This window comes from Protopterus annectens, chromosome 1.part1 (genome assembly GCF_019279795.1).
Source record: "Protopterus annectens isolate FY-2018-M chromosome 1.part1, PAN1.0, whole genome shotgun sequence".
Taxonomy (NCBI): Eukaryota; Metazoa; Chordata; order Ceratodontiformes; family Protopteridae; genus Protopterus; species Protopterus annectens.
Window position 1 is genome coordinate 433,905,550 of NC_056726.1, and position 21,572 is coordinate 433,927,121.

General features: G+C 43.2%; 1 protein-coding gene across 1 annotated transcript in view; it reads right to left on the reverse strand.

Annotated features, from left to right (window-relative positions):
* ZC3H7B (zinc finger CCCH-type containing 7B) overlaps nt 1-21,572 on the reverse strand; it is a 1,999,702-nt gene that overhangs the window by 1,030,933 nt on the left and 947,197 nt on the right. The window contains exon 10 of the mRNA XM_044087097.1: nt 679-740. Within this exon, the coding sequence (XP_043943032.1) occupies nt 679-740 (62 nt within the window). The remainder of the gene's footprint in view (nt 1-678; nt 741-21,572) is intronic.

The window sequence follows — 21,572 nt, forward strand, 5'->3', positions numbered from 1 at the left end:
CATAACTTACCAAAAAGGATATCTTTCATGCATACAAGCAATTAACCTTAAAAACCTTAGCTTTTGAACAATTTAGAGACCAAGAAACCCATCCTCTTTTACAGTGGAAATAAAGAAAATTAATGTGATTGTGTTGTAGTGTAAATGACCGCTTTACAAGAATCCAGACCTGCTTGGAAGGAGGCACAAAACTGAAGGAAGGACAGCTGAGAACAAGGAAGATACTGACTGCTTTGATTCTGACCAGTTGAGGCACTGCAAGCAAAGCCACAGTGTGAAGAGTTGACAGGTATTACCATGTAAGAGGAGGATCTATACCGCCTTCTTTCTTTTTCTCTGTGAAGGGTACTGTGGAAATAAAATGGTTCTGATGTAACTGAAACCACTGCGGATGGCTATATATACCTTTCATCCATCCTACCTCCAAAAAAATATAGGGGATAGCTAAAGCTTGCCACCAACTGCAAACTACACAGACAATCAGAGCACCGCAAGAGAAAAGACTATATCCAAGAAGACACTGAAGACAGTTAAGAATGCTGTAATAAAGCAAAATAAGTAAAGTTAATATTTTTAGAATAAAATACTATGGATGCTATATGTTGAAAAAAACAACATCAAAGCATTTTTATTTGCATTTACCATAAGGCATTTGTAAACAAAATGACACAAGCTTACCATAGGCGCTGGTGCTTTGGAATGTTGGCTGCTGTTGGTGCTCTGGGAAGTCGTCCTTGCTGCTTTTGAAAGCCAAAAACTTAAATGAATCATATCTGATTTCAATATTAAGACACAGTGTTTGCACAAATGTATTCAACTCATTATATATTGATAACAATTTTAATAACCAAAGATTAAGCACTAAACTAGAACTATGCTTCTCAGCTGGGAATTAATGAATAAGGGGCCCCTGACTTCAGCAGACAGCCAGTTATCAACCACTTCAAAACAACACTTGAAAAGCCATTAATGTATAAAAAAAAAAAATGGAGTTACAAATATACAAGCTCAAACATGCTGGACAGTCATGAGTCTACAGAATAAAATGTACAACACAATGGATATACAAATGCATTTGCAGTACAACTAATGAAACATGCCATATAATGTCATGCCATTTGAAATATTTTCTGAACAAGAACAGTGTTTTAAACCATCATTGGCTGTTTCTGGCTTGTACAAATTAACAGCACTGATGGCAAGATAAACTTCAGTATACTTCCTAGCAGATTTACTACACAGCAAGAACATGCCTGTTAAAAGATCAGCACTGAGCCGCAGTACTAAAGAAATGGTCATCTGTCAGAAATCTCAGAAGTCAATGCCTCTGGTGCAGCAGGGAGTGAAATATCTGGCATGGGCTTTGAAAACAAACAGAAAAGAGAGTTCAGCACCATATGGGTGCTGCAAAAGGTATGCCACAGCTGGAGGAAGAAATCTAGCATAGAAGGATCAGTCCAGACCTAGGTGCCCTTTCTCCTGAACTTTATACGGCTTAAAGCCTTGAAAAGGGAAAGAGAATCCTAACCTGCAGTGACTGCTTGGTGCTATCAATATGACAGTCTGAAACATTCTGGTTCTGGTTACAGCCTACATCACACTATATAACAAAAATTTTATATATACACACATTCATATTACTCACATTATATACAAACACAACAAACATACAGTGTTGAGAGGTATACCATTAATATGTACAACTGCTGGGAATGGTATGCATTTCAGCTCATGAATCACAAAATCAGAAATGGAATTTAGTTATTTTTAGGTATCGTCCCCCACCCGGTGTTGCAGCTTACCATCAAATCTCTTCCCAGTCATACTTGAGCTCATTAGCTTCTCCACAGTGGGGAGTCCTCTATAACCACAGAGTTAAGAGCCATCTAGATGAGGAGGGGCATCATTCAGTCAACCATGAAGGTTGCAGTGGTCCTCACAGGCTGCCCAGCTGTAAGGGCACTTATGATGGCCCTGACCTCATCTACTGGGTGGGTGGGGGGATGAAAATACCATGTCACCACAAGGTTTACACACTTCCTTCCTTACATAGGTGCAAGTTTTATTACACCCACTATCAGGCCACATCATTTGCTTCCCAACCTTACCCTCTAAGGGGAATTTTTGCATTCTGTGGCTGTGGCCTGTTCTGCCCCCCCCCCCTTGCTATCTTCATTAATCATGCACTACTCATTTGGGTCACCTGGACCACAGTAAGAGCTTTATCCTTCTACATTACCAGAGTTGACACAATCAAGAGTGAAATTTATGACTCCATATTTTCACCTACAGTACACGGTATCATTATTATGCACCTGGCCTATATATATATATATATATATATATATATATATATATATATATGTATATAAAACTTACCATAATAGTAGACAGTCAAAGGATCACTGCTGCAGTAGCCTAAGCTACACAAGTTATATGCTGCTAAGGAAATAACAGCCAGCTGACATAACCTATTTAACTTGGGCAGCTGCTGCAGTGATCAACATGATCAACACAGTACAGCTGTGTAAGTAAACTTACCATAACAGTAAAAGTCTGAATGATCACACATACTGCTGCAGTAGCCCATATCACTTAGGCTATTGCAGTAGTGAAAAATATGATGAACATATTCCAGTTTACCAACAAGATTTCATTCCGGTAAATTTTATTAGTTGCCTTTAGTGCTGTAAGAAGAAATAGGTGACTATCGTCAGGCACACTGACGTCCCACTCACCAGGCTGAACAAGGAGAGGGTCACGGTGAGCAGCCTGTCGGGCGCTAGGATCCGCCACATAACACAAGCACTCAGGTCACTCCAAGGCAAGTACAAATATGACTCAGTCATTGTCCATGCTGGTGTGAATGACCCGAGATGTACCTCCCTGGACTACATGAAAAGAGACATACAGGAGCTCTCTGAGCATGTAGCCCAGGCCAGTATTACCCTGACCTTGAGTAGCATCTTACCCTCACCAAGAATGATGCCACAATATGAAGACAAGATGATCAATTTCAACAACTGGCTTAAGTACTGGTGTCATTCAAAGGGGATCCAATGCCTGTCAGCTTGGGATGATCTGCTCGACAAGCCACGATGCTTCGCTAGGGACGGCTTGCACCTGTCACCACTGGGCTTTCGGATATTGGCAAAGGCTCTTGCTACCCCCATAGTGCCTTTTTTAGGCAAGGCTCAAAAGACAAACCCACCTCCATAGGTATCACAAGGGATAAGAAACTAAGAGTAATGCTACTCAACGCCAGAAGTCTAAACCTCAAGATGCATGCACTCGAAACTCTCCTTAGCATGGAGAACATCGATATCTGTGCAGTAACAGAAACCTTGTTCAGGGCTCCCGAGAGCACCCCAGCACTACCAAGTTATACCTCATACCATGCTTTTTGGCCCCAAAACTTGGACCGAACCACAAAAGGAGGGGGGGGGTATCGATATTCATCAAAGATACTCACACCTCCAGGTTGGTGGCAAAGCACGAAGCATCAGAGACTATCCATGTGCAACTAACAGTGGGTAAAACTGCCTTCCAGTTTATAGCCTGCTACACACCACCCTCCCAAACCCAGGAACCCCACTCGGCCTTCCTGAGAACACTGGAAAATATGAAGGTCTCTCCAAACACCATTATATTAGGCGACTTCAACTACCCAAACATAGACTGGGAGCATTACTCTAGCTCCAACACCCTAGCCCAAAGGTTCCTAGAATTTATAAACTCAAATGCTATGGAACAACTTGTTACCACTCCCACAAGAGGGGAAAGCATACTGGACCTGATCATCACCAACATAGGGAGTCTATGCTCCAGACCAGAAGTGTATCCCTCACTGGTAAGATCAGACCATAAACTAATCTCACTGGATATTCACATCCCGACCCCACCCCCTGCCCAGAAAACCACAGTGAAAAACTTCTCTAAAGCAAATTTCACACTCCTCAAAACCGAGGTGGAATCCTTCAAAGCCCCCAGGCCTGTGGAAAATACGGCCCAGACCGCAGAATCCTTTATAAACGCATTCTATGAACACCTTCAGGAATGCATGGATCATGCGATCCCAAATAAAACCAAGACCCAATCCTCCAAAGGCAGACGTCCTGACTGGTGGACCCCAGCCATAAACAAACAATACAATAGAAGGAGGAAGCTACTAAATGATAGAGCAAAATCCCAAAAAGGGAAGGCATCACTGATCAGTATTAGCAAAAAACTACAGGCACTCATAAAATTGTCTAAGGCCAGCTTCGAGAGAAAAATTGCACAGGACACTAAGGATAATCACAAGGCTTTCTTTAGTTATGTTAGGAACCTGGGTGGTAATTCCCAGATATGCTCAGAATTAGTCCAAAATGACAAAATACACTGCACCCACAGACATTGCCAACATCCTAGCTGACAGGTTCAGTGCAAACTTCTCCCCACCTTCCCCACCAAAAGAGCAAATATCTATCCCAACAGAGTGCTGCCCCCCTGACATCTCAGATGCTCAGGTAAGAGCCGCCCTCTCCAAAGCAAAAAACACAGCATCAATGGGACCAGACGGTGTCCCGGCTGCGTCCTACATGAACTCCAAGAAGAGCTAAACCCAAACATAAAACTACTGTTCAATCTCAGCCTTACTACAGGATATGTGCTCAAAGAGTGGTGTACAGCAACAGTGGTCCCTCTCCATAAAGGTGGTGCCTCAACGGATCCTGGAAACTATTGCCCCATAAGCCTGACTAGCTTGGTCTGCAAAGCTATGGAAAGGATCATCATGGACCTCATAAATAAAGATATTGGGGACCTACAGACACTGGATTCTACCCAGTTCGGCTTTGTTAAGGGCAGATCCTGCCTCTTAAACCTGGTTGATTTCTTTGAAACAGTCACCAAGGCCATTGACGAGGGGAAGGTGGTCCACACAGCCTACCTGGACCTCGCAAAAGCCTTCGATACAATACCCCACTCGGCCATTATATATAAGCTCACCAGCTTAAATATAACCCCCTATGTCACTAGATGGATTGCAAACTGGTCAAGGACAGAACCCACATGGTTAGAATTGCTGGAGCCATGTCAGACTCCAAACCAGTTACAAGTGGTGTCCCACAAGGCTCAGTCCTGGGACCTCTCTTGTTCGGTATATATTTCTCGGAGGTACAGGCCAACACGGAAGGACTGTGGCTGACCAAGTTCGCAGATGACTGCAAACTGGGCGCCATAATCGACTCTCCAGCCGACACAAGCATCCTCCAAAAGGGCCTCATATAAACAGACAACTGGTGCCAGAGTCATGGCCTCAAGCTAAATGCCAAAAAGTGTATAGTCATCCCCTTTGGCAAAAACAAAGTGCCCACAAATTACCACATAGGTGGTAATCCATTAAGTACAGAAGAAGTAATTAGGGACCTGGGGACCCAAGTTGATTGCAATCTCTCGTTTGACAACCATGTGGCCAAAGTGGGTAGAAAAACATTTTATATAGCCCACCTAATCATGAAGGGATTCACATCTAGATCAGGGGAGGTCATCGTGCCTCTTTACTCATCCCTCATCAGGCCCATAATTGAGTACAATGCCCCTTTTGGGATGTACCTTACCAGACACCTGCAGCAACTGGAAAGACCCCAAAAGTACCTCACCAAGAGGATCAAAGGGCTCAAACAGATGCCATATGCTGCCCGGTTAAAGAAACTCCAGCTCTACTCAGTGGCATACTGCCTGTTCAGAGGTGATTTGTGCCTGACGTATAAAGCCATGTCCAACCCGGAATTAATGAACATGCTGCACCTCAGAAAATCCAAATCCATCGAGCTACGCGCTTGAGAGACTTGAACCTCAGCACTGAAATAAACAGGACATGCTGGAGGGACAGGTTCATAACCCAGAAGCTCCCTTCACTCTGGAATAAAATCCCAGTCCAGGTTAGGCAGAGTCCCTCATTGACTGTCTTCAAGAGGAATCTTGATGAGTGGATGGGAGATCGTAGGTTTACCCCAGGTATCACTTCTGTGTCACTGTTAGACAGAGGCACACAGTATACTAACCTCGAAAAAGGGCATAGCAAAATAAATTTAAAATGGGTGGCGAAAGCCAAACACATTCTGGCTAGGCTTATAAATGCCCTAGGGCAGATAGCCTAGTATGACCCTATGAACCTATGAGCTGTAGAAAACAATGAATGCAAAATATGCAATTTTTGTTTCCCCTTTCCCTGAATATTTGAAAGAAAGTCAACCCAACTAAATGACCCTTAATCTTACACTACACTGACATCCTGTCATCTGCTTTACTCATACTTGAGGATAAATTTGTTTTTCCCTATTACTTTCCATTTTCTACTTGCAGAAAAAAACATAAGAAATATGTATACTGTACACCACCCAGTTTCAAGACAACCATATGACAAGAAAATTGTATACTTAGTACCAAGCTGCCTTGCTTTGTTTTAAATTAATTTGGATTTGCTTGTTTATAAAATGTGGACAAAAGATCAGTTTTGTTCATTAAGAGAAATACAAAAGGTATATGCATAGGAAATACTACATTTGATAGTTAGATGCATGCTAAGCAACTTACAAAGCCACAGTATTCTACTACCTTAAGTTTAACTTTGTGTGCGCACGCGCATGTGCATGCTTGCATGCATGTGTGCGTGTTAAAGCATTTTTCTTTCATTACCATTTTGCCCCCCCCCAAAAACAAAATCAGTTTAAAAATCAACCATTTTGCAGATAAATTTGTTCAGAATAAAGTATAGCTATGTAAAATCTTACCATAACAGTAGAGATCCTTTCCTTCACTGCTGCAGTATTCTTTACGCCTGGGATTCCCTGCCTCAGGTTGGCCAATGTCCAGACGATATACACAAAACCCTACTGTTGCTTTAAAGAATGTCCTACGTCACATGTATGGTCCTCATGTAGCATAGGGCATAAAGGTGACATCCGGACATACCAACCTCAGAAATGATAGCTCAGAAACTCCCTGGCTGTAATGGAGGCCAGAGGAAGAAGAGTTTGAAAGAAGGAAATGAGAGTTAAGACCTTGGGAGGAGGCAGGGATGTCAGCATAGACACTGTCTGAATCCTGCAATACAGAAAGACATGATCCTGAGGAGTCAGAGAAGACTTTTTTGAATTTCTTTGTGAACCACGGTCCCCAGGCTCTGAAGAAGGGTAATGCCAAAATGAAGATTTTTGCAGCAGGATCTCTGGAAAAGAGGCATGAATCAGCAGGTCATCCAAGTAAGGAAATACTTGGATCTGATGAAGCCTGCAAAAAGCAATCACAGGAGTAAAGCATTTGGTGAACACCCTTGGGGCAGTAGAAATGCCAAAGGGCAAAGCAGAGAAGTGAAAATGCCAGGAAGCAACAGAGAAATGCAAAAACGTCCTGAAAAGGGGATAGATCGAAATATGGACATAAGCATCCTTGAGTTCCAGAGATGCCATATAAGCCTGAAAAAGTAAGAGAGGGAAAAAGAGTCTGAAGGGACAGTATTTGAAAAGTGGGCATCTTCACAAAAATGTTGCGATGAGAGAGGTCTAGAACTAGTCTACAAGTACCCTCTTTTCTGGGTACTAGAAACATCCTGGAGTAAAGCCCTTCCCCCCTTTGGGACACAGGCACCTCTTGAATAGTACTCTGAGTCAGAAGGTCTCACAACACCTCTGGGAAAAGGGAGGTTTGTACCCCAGGATGCTGAGGAATATCCATAAAAGTGGTATGGTGTGTCTACATCATGAAATACCCCTGGTGAATAATGGATAGAACTCATGAATCCTGAGTAATCTGAAGCCAAACAGGAAGGAGAGGGAAAGAGAAAGGCTAAGAGAAAGAGGAATGTGGTTTGGAAGAAACGGATAGTCAGACAGTACCTGGGTTATCTGGAAAGGAAGACTTCTGTGTTCCTTTAGTCTGAGTAACCTTAGCAGGAGGAGGAGCCCACTTGCTGCTCTTTTTGCCCTTACGAGGATGACGAGACTGCTTGTGAACAAAGGCATGCTTATTGTGGCAGTTTCCTTGAAATTTAGGAAAAGGAGAGATAAACACACATTTGAGTGCCTGTAAGGCCTTCCCCTTATCCTGAAGGGACTTAAACGAGCTGCAACTTCCCTAAACAAGTGTTTATTATCAAGAGGGGTATCCATCAACTTATCCTTGATATCATCAGGCAATGGTTGAAGTCGAAGCCAAGAATACCTTCTCAACACTGAACCAAAAGCAGCAGTCCTAGAACAGGCATCTGCTGCATCCTAACCATAATCCATAAACAGCTCCTCAATCACCTCCTGCTACAAAATCTGCTTACCCCCACACACAGCATGGTTTCCGCCCAAATCACAGTACAGCTCCTACTCTGATATCCTTCATTAATTCTACTGCAAATTCTCATGACAACAAGTTAATCTCATGTTTGTTTCTGGACCTCTCCAAAGCCTTCAACACTGTTTCCCACGGATTGCTTCTATCCAAACTATCTACCCTTAATCTCTCCAACTATGCACTTTCTTGGTACTCTAGCTATCTCTCCAACACATTCCAGACAGTTAAATGGCAATCTAACTTTTCTCCCTTCTTACCAGTACAAACTGAGGTACCCCAAGGCCACATCTTTGGACTTCTATTATTCAATATCTTTACTAATGACCTATACTCTTCCTTGTCCACTTTCATCTGTCATACAAAATGCTGATGATTCCACCATCATCTCCTCCTCAGACAATATCACCCACCTTCACACCCTCACCCAAGAATCTCTGCACTCAGTTGACAAATCTCTAACTTCCAACCAACTGCTACTTAACCCTAAGAAAACTAAACTTCTCCTATTCCTCCCTAAATCTCTCCAACACATAGCCGGCCTTAGGCATAGGCCAACTAGGCGGCCGCCTAGGGCGCCAATCTAGCAGGGATGCTTTTCCAGTATTTATATGGTGTAAGTAGACCAGGATGGGGGCACCAGTTAGTGTGGTGGTGGGCTCCATTAAGCCCTTTTGCCTAGGGCACCAGTTGACCTAAGGCCAACATCATAAAGTTACCTCTACTGTCAGCTCCCTTAGCAACAGCATCATTTCTGTTGAACCTCACACTAAATTGCTAGGAGTTTTTATCGATGACCAACTAAAGTTTGATCTCCATATTCAGTAGTCCATTAAAAGGACACAACAAAAGTTAGGCCTGCTATATACACAAATTCCTCAGAAATATCTCTAGGCTCTCCCTTGTACAACCACTCCTACTCCCCACCCTACTTTACACCACCCTTGTTCTCACTAACATCCAATCGAATCTTCTGTCTAAACTGGAACTCACCTATAATAAAAATGCAAGATTTGCCTCTAACCAACCCTACCACCACTCTCACCACTGCCTAGCACTGAAAATCCTACAGTGGTTGGAATTTCATCATCAAATTCTACTACCCCAGCTTCTCACGGCTCATTCTATCTTACATGAACCCTCACTCCTGTCCCTCTCTCTTTACCCTCAGCCCTATACTCCTAACCAAGCTCTCCATAGCTCCCAACAGCATCTTCCGCAAGTTTATGCACCCAACAAAAATATTGGTAAACTCCTCTACAGCTACTCAGTGAAAAATGCTTGGAATAAACTACCACTCAGTATTAGACAGATCTCTAACCCTAACTCTTTCAAAACAACACTAAAGGATACTCTCAATATATCTTGGACATGCTTATGCAATGACCCAACTTAATCCGCCTTCCCTCCTCTAATAATACTGCAGCAACCATTTCTGCCTCCTCTCTCTGCATCTGCTTCTAAAAAAAAGTGTACTAATAATCAGTAGTTCTTACAGCTTCCAGAGCTGTTGCCTTAGGGTTAACTCCTGTATATATTCTACATTTATAATATATTTGTTCTGTTTACAAACTTATCTATATTTTCTGTATTCTGCTTACTATTATATATATATATAAAAAACTTTGTACTATATTATGTTCAATTTAATGAGCATTTCTAGCATGTTGTTTCAACTTCCTCCTAGGCATATTTGTAATTTTTATAATTTTTAGTTTAGTTATAACTCTGTCATATGATTACTTTTGTTACTTGTACTTTTTGGAGCTTTTCTCCTCAGGCCTCCTCTGAAAAAGGCTGCTGCCCAGTCGGACTAACCCGGTTAACAAATGTCAAATAAATAAAATAAATAACTACACTTGATGGAATGACGAACCACCTGTGAGGAAGTCCCTAACAGGGAAAGAGCAGAAGTTTTACCCTCAGAGGCTGGGAGATCAGAAATAACCTGACAAGCCTGAGAAAGGGCAGCTGACACATATCTGGACATATGGGTCTGATAATTAATAGCCCTAAAAGCCAAGGTAGCCGAGGTGTAAATCTTCTTACATAGCCTTTCCATGGTTCTGTCTTTATCAGACAGTAACTTGGCCAAAGGAAGCAACTGAGAAGACTTGTCAGAGGCTACAGACACCACTGAGGGGTCAGTAGCAGGACACTTGTACAAAAAGTTACAGTTCTCAGGCACCCTATAAAACCTATCAGGTTTCTTGGGAGCAGGGGGCAGAGAATCAGGAACTTTAGAGGCATTTGAAAATGTGTCCAACAATGCATGCAAAACAGGAGGAATAGCAGAAGGTTTAAATATTCCATCTGCAGCAATTCATAGCACCTCTTATGGATTTCAAAGACCTAAGCACAATCCCATTTAAAAAAAAAAAAACTGTCATCCTGGAGACTGTGCCCCCAGAAGAAAATTCTTTAAAGGGAGTATCAGGACTGTTAGATTCCTCTTCCTCAGACTCACAGTCCAAAGAAGAAGGAATCTGGAAAGAGTAATCAAGGGATTCCTCATCATAATCCAACTTGTCCTCCTCAGAGGAATCCTGTTCTCTGGGTCTTTTAAGTGGAGTACAGGACCAAGATGGAGCTGGAACAGAGACCCCACAAGGAAGTTTCAATGCCATCAAAGCATTAAACAAACCCTAAGTGAAGGCCTGCCACTCACTCTGTGGATCCCTTGGGTAGGAAAAACATGTTTAGTTTTTTGTTTCTTCTTTAATGGGATAGCTACCCTGTAAAACTTAGAGGGCTCTGACCTAGTATGGCATTCAATTACAGTAGTAGGGACTTCTTCCCTAACTAGAATCTGCAGAACACCCCTAGGCCCCTCAAAAATAATCAACCGTGGTTCCACCTGAACATCAGAAATGGATGTCTGCATAGCCTCATCGGACGTGCTGAAAGGCAGATCCCTGCCACCTTCCAACCCAGTTGTGGCAGAAGAATCAGATGACAAAGCCGGCGAACCTCCGGGTTCTCACTCACCTCAGGATAAACACCCAGTGCAGGCTTGACAGCAGAAGATTCCAGTCTTGGTTTCTTAATCTTCTTCTTTCCCAACAGTGGACCCTCGGGACAGGAAGTTCCTTCCACAGTATCCTTACTGAGAAGCTTAAGTCTCTGACTCGCCAGATACAATACTAGGGAAGAAAGCCTGCTAAGCAGAGTCTTCGGTAAGAACGCCTGATAGACAGATCAGGTTGTACGGTCGTGAGAGGTGCCTAAGCAAAATAAACACTGTTCGTGGCTGTCTTTATGAGCCATCTGTCTCAGGCACTGGCACTTACCTTCCTGGATGACATGAACCCTTAGAAGCAATCAAAAGTCAAGAAAAAAACAAAAGCCCAACGGAGCACTTACAGTGGATATAAAAAGTGTACACACCCCTGTTAAAATACCAGGTTTTTTTGGCATAAAAAATGAGGCCACAATAAATAATTTCAAAACTTTTCCCACCTTTAATGTGGCCTGTAACCTGTACAATTCGATTGAAAAACAAACAAATCTGTTAAGGGGAAAAAATATAAAAAACGTACAATAAGCTGGTTGCGCAAGTATGCACACCCTTAAACTAATACTTTGTTGAAGCACCTTTTGATTTAATTACAGCATTCAATCTTCTTGGGTAGGAGTCTATCAGCATGGCGCATCTTGACATGGCAATATTTGCCCACTCTTCCTTGCAAAAGCACTCCAAATCTGTCAGACTGCAAGGCAATGTCTTGAGCACAGCTCTCTTCAGGTCACCCCACAGATTTCCTATTGGATTTAGGTCTGGGCTCTGGCTGGACCATTACGAAACTTTAATTTTCTTCTGGTGAAGCCATTTTTTTGTTAATTTGGATGCATGTTTGGGGTCATTCTTGTGTTGAAAGGTGAAATTCCTCTTCATCTTCAGCTTTTTAGCAGACGCCTGAAGGTTATGAGCTAAAAGTGACTGGTATCTGGAATTGTTCATAATTCCATCCACCTTGACTAAAGCCCCAGTTCCAGCTGACAAAAAGCAAACCCAAAGAATGATACTGCCACCATCATGCTTCACCGTGGGGTTGGTGTTCTTTTGGTGATGCGAAGTGTTGGTTTTGCGCCAAACGTACCTTTTGGAGTTGTGGCCAAAAAGTTCAAGCTTGGTCTCATCAGACCATAACACATTTTCCCACATGCTTTTGGGAGACTTGATGTATTATTTTGCAAAATTTAGATGGGCCTGGATGTTTTTCTGTGTAAGAAAAAGGCTTCAGTCTTGCAACCCTATCCCATAGCCCAGACATATGGAGAATACGGGAGATTGTTGTCACATGTAGTACACAACCAGTAATTGCCAGAATTTCCTGCAGCTCCTTCAGTGTTGGTGAAGATCTCTTGGCAGCCTCCCTGACCAGTTTTCGTCTTGCCTTTTCATCAATTTTGGAGGGACATCCAGTTTTTTGCATTATACTGTTGTCCCATATTTTCTCCACTTTTTGATGACTGTCTTCACTGTGTTCCATGCTATATCCAATGCTGTGGAAAATTTTTTTGACCCTTCTCCTGACTGATACCTTTCAACAATGAGATCCCTTTGATGCTTTGTAAGCTCTCTGTGAACCATGGCTTTTGCTGTAACAGGCAACTGAGTAAATGTCAGGAAAATCCTACTAGGACAGCTGAACTTTATTTGGGATTAATCAGAGTCTCTAACTGATGGCAGGTGTGTACCCAAGAAGACTGAATGCCGTAATTAAATCAAAAGCTGCTTCAACAAAGTATTAGTTTAAGGATGTGCACATTTATGCAACCGGATTACTGTACGTGTTTTATTTTTTCTCTAACAGATTTGCTTGTTCTTCAATTGAATTGTAGAGGTTATAGGTCACATTAAAGGTGGGAAAAGTTTTGAAATGATTTATGATGGTCTCATTTTTTATAACAAAAAAACCTAGAATTTTAGCAAGGGTGTGACACTTTTTATATCCACTGTATCTGCAATGGCTAGGAAAAGTACAGTTTTGTACCTATCATAAATGTAGATGTCCGATAGGTATGCATCTGCAGTCATCACATATGGGTTGTCCTGCCTCAGGCAGCCCTTCGGTCAGCCGGATTCCAAAGTCTGGGTCCGGCGTCGGCTGATGTCGCCCTCTCCCAGACGTCAGAGTGCCTGGGGTATAAAAGCGTCAGCTGACGCCATCTTCCCCAGTTTTTCTTGCCCCAGATGCCAGGTGCCCTCTAAGGAAGGCTAAATTTGGAGAAATGCAATAAATTCCAAACATGCACATAAATATATATATATATATATATATATATATATATATATATATATGTATATAAAACAAATACACCACAATAGATAACCCCAGCTAGCTATGAGAGGGATAAATACCCAAGAAATACCACAGAGGGGAAGGAGGGAGGGTAAACCTGACTGCAGATGCATACCTATCGGACATCTACATTTATGGTAGGTACAAAACTGTACTATGTCCTTCAAGGATGCATCTGCAGTCATCACATATGGGTAGAATACCATAGCCAATCTGGGGGTGGAGGATCTATGTAAAGGATGGTGTAGCTAAAATGCCCTGCAGGACTGCCGTAGCAAAGCCTGCTCTGGATCTGGAATATAAAGGTAAATTGTAATGCTTGGAAAATGTATGCAAGGAACTCCATGTAGCAGCCTCTAAAATGTCCTTGGTAGCCACCCCTCTTAAGAAGGCTGTGGAGGTGGCTGTGGCTCTGGTGGAATGAGGTCTAATGTTAGCTGGCACAGTTTTTCCATGAAAGGAGTAACAAAAATAAATGCAATTCCCTATCCATTTTGAAACTGTCTGTTTGGAAATTGCTTTTCCTTGTGCACCAGCAGCATATGCTACAAACAGCTGGTCAGTTTTTCTGTAACTTTTAGTTCTGTCCAAGTAGTAGCGCAACTGCCTGTGTATGTCCAGGGTGTGCAGAAGTTTTTCCCCTTTGTTTTGTGGATTTGGAAAGAAGGTAGGCAGGTGAATAGCTTGGTTTAATGAGACCCTGGATACCACCTTTGGCATAAATGAAGGATTGGTTCTCAATGAAACTCTGTCCTGATGAAAAATAAGAAATGGCTGTACTGCCATGAGGGCCTGTAACTCAGATACTCTTCTTGCTGAGGTTATGGCCAGAAGGAAGGCAGTCTTCCAAGACAGGAACTGTGGTTCTGCAGATGCTGCTGGTTCAAAGGGAGGCAGTGTTAGTTTTTCCAACACGAAGGTCCCAAGTAGGCACTGGTGGTTTCCTTGGAGGATTGATGTTTTTAATTCCTCTTAGAAACTGTCTTAGGAGAGGATGAGAGAAGACAGGTGGATCAGTATTGTACTCTGCTGAAATTGCTGAAGCATGAATTTTAATGGAAGAGTAAGACAGGCCATTGTGGAGCATTTCTGCCAAGTATTCCAGAATATGTGCCATGTTCATCACTGTCGCATCTAGGCCCTTTGTGGTGCTCCAAGTGTGAAATCTTTTCCATTTTGCTGAATATGCCTTTCTTGTGGAAGGCCGGTGAGCTTCCATGATGATATCCTTCACTCTCTTGGATAGCTTATCCTGGGAAGGAGTCAAGGTATTCTCCAGGCTGTTAGTTGCAAGGTTTTCAGGTTGGAATGCAGAGTTTTGTAATTGTGCTGTGTCAGGAGAAGTGGCCATTGAGGAAGAGGCCACGGTTTCGTGCGTGACATGCTCTTTAACAGCGGGTACCAGTGCTGTCTTGGCCAGTCCGGAGCTATCAGAATCACTTTTGGCTGCTCTGTCCTGATCTTCAGTAAGACCTTGGTCATTAATGGAAGAGGTGGAAATGCATACACTGTTAGAGTCCTCCAGCTGAAAGAGAGGGCATCCACTTTCCATGCTTGTGGGTGGTATGTCCTTGAGCAGAATTTCTTCAGCTGATGATTGTGGTGTGAGGCAAAAAGATCTATGTCCGGCCTCCCCCATGATTGTGTTATCTGAAAGAAGATGTCTGGGTGCAGCATTCATTCGTGCGCATCCGTGATATTTCTGCTTAGGCTGTCCGCCAGTATATTGTCTTTTCCTGGCACAAACTGTGATTGCAGCTCTATATTGAGTTTCAGGGAAAGTTCCCATAGATTCATTGCTAGTCTGCAAAGAGGGTAGGAATGGGTACCTCCTTGTTTGTTTATGTACCACATAACTGTGGTGTTGTCTGTCCTTATTAACAGGTGGCCTTGATGCAGGAAGAGTTTGAAGGCCTCGATTGCATGCATCACTGCCAGCATTTCCTTTTGGTTTATGTGCATGCGAAGCTCCTTTTGTGACCATAGTCCTTGAATACATCTGCCCTCCATGTGAGCTCCCCAACCGTGGTCTGAAGCGTCCGTTGTAATGGTTTGGCTGGCTATTGGTTTGCTGAAGGGCAGACCCCTGTTTGACTGGCTTGCTTGAGCCCACCACAGAAATTCCTTTTGGAGGCATGGAATGAGTGGGATCAAAGCTTCTAAACTGTGACTGTGCTGAGTCCATAAACTCCTTAGGTACCATTGTAGTTTCCTCATATGCAGCCTTGCTTGTGGAATCAGAAGAATGCAAGATGCCATGTAACCCAGGGCCTGCAGGATTTTCCTTGCAGTCAGCTGAGTTTGTCTTGTCAGGTTCTTGAAATAATCCGGTAGTTGTCTTTGTTTTTCTTCTGTGAGAAAAGCCATTTGGGTGGTTGTGTCTAGATCCGCACCTAGAAAAGTTATTCTTTGGGATGGAACAAGTCTTGATTTGTGAATGTTGACTGTATATCCCAAGGCCTGAAGTAGGTGGATGGCATAGCTCAAATGCTTTACCAAAGTTTGTTGGCTGTCCGCTTGTATAAGGCAGTCGTCCAGATATGGGTATATTTGAATCCCCTGAAGTCTGCAGTGTGCAATTACTGATGCCAGGCATTTCGTGAATACTCTGGGCGCAGTAGATAAGCCAAAGGGCAATGCTGAGAATTGATAATGCTCTGAACCTGAAAGAAATCTGAGGTGCCTTCTGCAACTTTGTCTGATAGGGACATGCAGGTATGCCTCCTTGAGGTCCAGAGTTACCAGCCAAGACCCCTTGCCCAGCATGGGAAGGAGTTGCTGTAGAGTCAGCATTTTGAATTTTGGCACAATGAGATAAGTATTCAGTGCGGACAAGTCGAGAATAGGCCTCCATTGTTTTTCTTTTCTTGGAACAAGGAATAGTCTGGAATAAAATCCTTGGCCTTGTTCTGAAATAGGAATCTTTTCTATAGCTTTCATTTGCATTAAGCTGGAGATTTGTTTCAAAGCCTCTGCCCTGTGATTTGGTGGCAGGTCTGGCATGCCTTTTCTGTTTGGTAATGTGTGAAAATGGAACCTGTATCCTTTGTCTATTACTTGCAGTGTCCATTTGTCTCTTGTAATACTGTGCCAATTTTCTGAGAATAAAGACAGCTTTCTGCCCAAAGGTGCTTCTAATTGAGCCCTGGTTGGCGGAGTCAAAGTGAAGTCATTGTGTCTGTCCTTGTGCAGCAGTTGTAGGTCCTGCTCTACCTCTCTGGTTGGGAGGCTGCCATTGACGTCCTCTGTAGGTGCCTCTAGCTTGCCCTCTACCTCTGGCACGCCTGTTCTTGCCTCTCTGAAATTTTTATGCGTCCGGAAAGGACCAATTCTTGGCAGGCCAATTTCTGCTGAATCTTGGCGGTTGGACTTGTAGAAAATCTTTGACTGTTTGTACAGATTTTGCCTTTTCCTCAAATTTCTTTAAGACCTCCTGAGCAGTGGAGCCAAATAACTTTTGCTTTTCCAGTGGAGCATCCAGAAGCTTAGCTTTACCATGGTCTGGCAGAGATTGTTCCTTCAGCCAAGCATGCCTACGTATGACTGCACCAGTCATAGCTGACCTACATGAAGCTTCCAATGCATCATAACCACACTGCAAGAAATGGTTGCTAACCTGCTGGGAGTTATGTACCAGATCCTGAAGTGATTTGCGATCTAGGGGTTCAGGAGAAGACAGTTTCTTATGCAATTCATCTAACAAATACTCTTGGTACTGTATCATATGAAATTGACAATTTAATGCCCTCATAGAAAGAGTAGCTAAAGTATACACTTTTTTACCCCATCTCTCTAAAGCCCTGGACTCCCTTTCAGAGGGGAGTGGATTTTTAGCAGTGGCAGCTGCAACCCCTTTAGGGCCCTGGGAAATAGTTTCTTGGTCAGCAGAGTGGGCTTTGTAAAGAAAGTGATGCGAGTCTGGGACCCTGTAGTACCTATCGGGTTTGACAGGGGCCGGAGGAAGAGTGTCAGGGATTATGCTAGACTCAGAGTACACATCATCAATGACATTCAAAACAGGAGGAATAGCCAAAGGTCTATGCTGAGGTAAATGCAGAAAAGTTCTTAATCTCTTCCTGGAATCAGAGAATTCCTGGCCTTGCCATTTGAAATGCTCTCTCATAGTGTGCAGGGTCTCCCCGAAGGAAAGTTCCTCAGGAGGGGAGGCCGAGGGGATAGATTCCTCTGCATCAGAATCCTCGTAGGCCGAAAAGGCCTCCTCCTGGTAGTCCGAGAGAGCACAGCCATCAGAGGCCTCCTCTGAGGAGAGGGGATCAGAGGGCTCAACCCTGGGCCTTTTGTATGGAGGAGGTAGAGAGCCCCTGTCCGGATGGGGCTGAGAGCCCCTAATTAAGGAAATTAGGTCCTCTGCTAAACTTAGAATATGTGAACCTGTAGAGGGTCCCTGAGGAATAACCCTGGGAGGCATAGTTTTTGTGTGTTTAGCAGCTTTAGCCCTGGTGAATGCCTTTATGGACATGGATGCAGGAGGCCTGGCTGCACCACTTGCTGGTGTAGTTTTGTCTAGAGGAATGGTGTCAGAAGTTTCCAAAACACCAGTTTCTGAGGGAAATTCAATAACTGACTCAGCAGGGGCCTCCGGGGCAGAGATTGTCGGTTGAGCGGTTTCGGTGGATGGAAGTACCAAGGACTCTGTTTCAGCCGAGACCGAGACACTCGCTGTAGGCCTGGCCGTTGTTTCAGCCAAAACCGCGGCCTGTGTGTGTCGGTCCTTGTCCTTCCGTTTCTTAATTAAATGGGAAGTCGGAGTCTCCGACGGCATATTGTAAGCAAAACTAGCCCCAAAAAATTCCTCTGCAAACTCCGCCCGACGTCTAAGAGTGCGTCGGTTGAAGGAAGCACAGGCTGAACAGGCCGAGACGTCGTGGTCTGGGCCTAGGCAGGGGAGGCAGTAAGAGTGGAAATCCTTATGAGGTATTTGTTTCCCACAAGTTAAGCAATTATTAATTTTATCTGACATCGGCTGAGGCAAGAAAGAGTCCCCAACGGGGTACTTAGCTTTTTGAAGTCTTCGGTAGCTGAATTACAGGAGCTGGCCGACCGGCACTTGCGAACTGCTTCTGCTTCGGGCACCACGTGGCAAGAAAGACTGGGGAAGATGACGTCGGCTGACGCTTTTATACCCCAGGCGCTCTGACGTCGGGGAGAGGGCGACATCAGCCGACGCCGGACCCAGACTTTGGAATCCGGCCGACCGAAGGGCTGCCTGAGGCAGGACAACCCATATGTGATGACTGCAGATGCATCCTTGAAGGACATCCAGAAAACTGGTCTTGGGCATTCAGAACAACGACAGAGTTGTGTGGAGACTGGCAGCAAATATGTAGGCATTCAGAGCGATGAACAAAAGACGTGTTCAGACTGGCTGCAAAGAAGTTTTGAGAATGGTATGTCTGCATGTCACCTTCATGCCCTATGCTACGTGAGGAGCATATTTATGACGCTTTAGCAACAGTGGGCTTTTGTATACTGGCTGGAGGTTGGGCTACCAGAGGCAGGAAATCCCAGACACAAATTATTTGAATCTGAATGTCTAACGTACTCTATGGCAACTGAAGGATATTATAGCAATAACCCATGGCTGGGTGTGGGTATTGCTGGATTTAACCACGGTTGAAATGGCATGATCATGAGGGTAATCTTCAACTATGGCCACTAACTTTAAAGGATGAGACTAAGGACAGAACTTGGAAAAATGAGATATCTTAGTAGGATTGCCAGGCTCACTCTCTCACATACACTGAGGAACACAGCAATCTGTGATACCTCACAGTTTAGCTCCTGCACCTATGCGTTAACAGAAGTCAGCTGACATAGTCTGAGCACCCACTGTGAATGTTCCCTGGTCCCCTTCACAGCATGGAACAGGAATGAACTAATAAGAAGTGGCCAAAGAGCATATCTAAGACATGTTGGGAGGCACATCTCTCAACTTGCCTAGGAATCATGCACAGAATGAGCTGGGGACTGTAATATGTGCATGCTTGTGAGAATGCTCCATAAACAATATAGGCATTGTGGATGTGCCAGCAGCCTTCATGAGGTGACCATATAACTTGACATCAACATGATGAAAGATACATACAACATATATTACATATCTTTTGCCCCAATTAAAAACTATAACTATTTTATAAAGCATCAAGAATTACACTGACCATTCAAATTAGGCTTTATATTATATTAAGCATCTCATGAACTCTTTTACATTGAATCAAAACTTTTGTTCACATTTTACATACACTTTAAGAAATGCACAACTTTTCAGTTTTTCAGTGTCATTATCAACTCTTGAACATTCCATACTGAAAAGTTACGATGTTACCATAACGATAAATGTGTAGGATAAGGTCCATTTTTCTCTACCCTCAGGACTAAAGCCAGCAAGACTCGGCTTGCAACTGAAAGTTTCTCAGGTTACTAAACTCTACCTTTTTACCTGTAATGTTTCACTCCAAAGGACCCTTCTCCAGATCTCTGTAAGCTCACACTAAGATGGGACTAGTGATGAAGAAAATCAAAAAGGCAACTGCAACGACAGGAGGTACTGACAGCCATGCCAGGAAAAGTACGGCAGTGGATGTAACCAATGCCATCACAACTAGCTGGAATTTTGTAAATTATATGTCATTTGTATATCAAACTGATTTGTACAAATGCTTGTGATGAAAATGTATTTGTGAGGTTTGCTTGTATTAAAATGTATCAACAGTGTGCCCTGCTGGAAGGAAAAGAAATATATATGTATTACTGTAACTGAATTAAATGTATACATTGCAACAGCATCTACTGGAAGTGAAAAGGTTAAGTATAATCCACCTGACTGCAAAATATAACTAAAATTAAATTATTTTATGAGTTAAGCCATAAAGAGGTTATCCCACAGTTTTGAATGGAGCCAGAGATGCGGTGTCTGTACTACAGAATAGCTTGTAGCTCCTGTAGGAAGAAAAATAATGTTTTATAGTTTTACAAGTTCTAGCACCTTATTGTAGCACATAGGTGCTAAACCCTGGTAGCTTCTATTGTTGTTGACAGCATGGGAAACAGAGTCAGATGACCACATGTACAATACATGATGTCATTCTATACAGAAACAAAGTTTTCATATTAGAGAAGAGTGAAGTCTTAGCAGCATTCTGTACTCTGTCTTGGTTCTGACAACAAGGACCACTCACCCACATTATCTTGCCTTGCTCTATTAAGTAAGAAGGAACAGTAATTCTTCTTTTTGTCAATCAGGACGATATTGTTTGAGACTGACACCTGGTGTCAAAGTCATGGCCTCAAGCTAAATGCCAAAAAATGCATAGTCATCCCATTTGGGAAAAACAAAAGACCCACACATTACCACACAGGTGGCAGCCCCCTTAATACAGAAGAGATAATAAGAGATCTGGGGACCCAGGTAGATAGTAATCTCTCCTTTGACAATCACATAGCCAAAGTAGTTAGGAAATCCTTCTATGTGGCCCATTTAATTACTAAAGGGTTCGCATCTAGAAATAAAGAGGTTATAGTGCCCCTCTACTCGTCACTCATCAGACCATTATAGAGTACTATGCCCCATTTGGGATGTACCTCACAAGACACTTCCAACAACTGGATAGACCACAAAAGTTCCTCACCAAGAGGATTACTGGCTTCAAACATATGTCCTATACAGCCCAACTAAAAAAACTCTGGCTTTACTCAGTGGCATATCGCTTACTCAGAGGTCATCTCTGCCTGACTTACAAAGCCATGTCCAACTCAGAATTGATGGACATGCTCCACTTAAAGAAATCCAAGTCACTGCGAGCCATGTACTCTAGTGAGCTAACCTCGTCACAACAATAAACAGACCATGCTGGAGGGATAGATTCCTGGCACAGAGACTCCCCATGCTTTGGAACAAAATTCCAAACTACATTAGGCAGA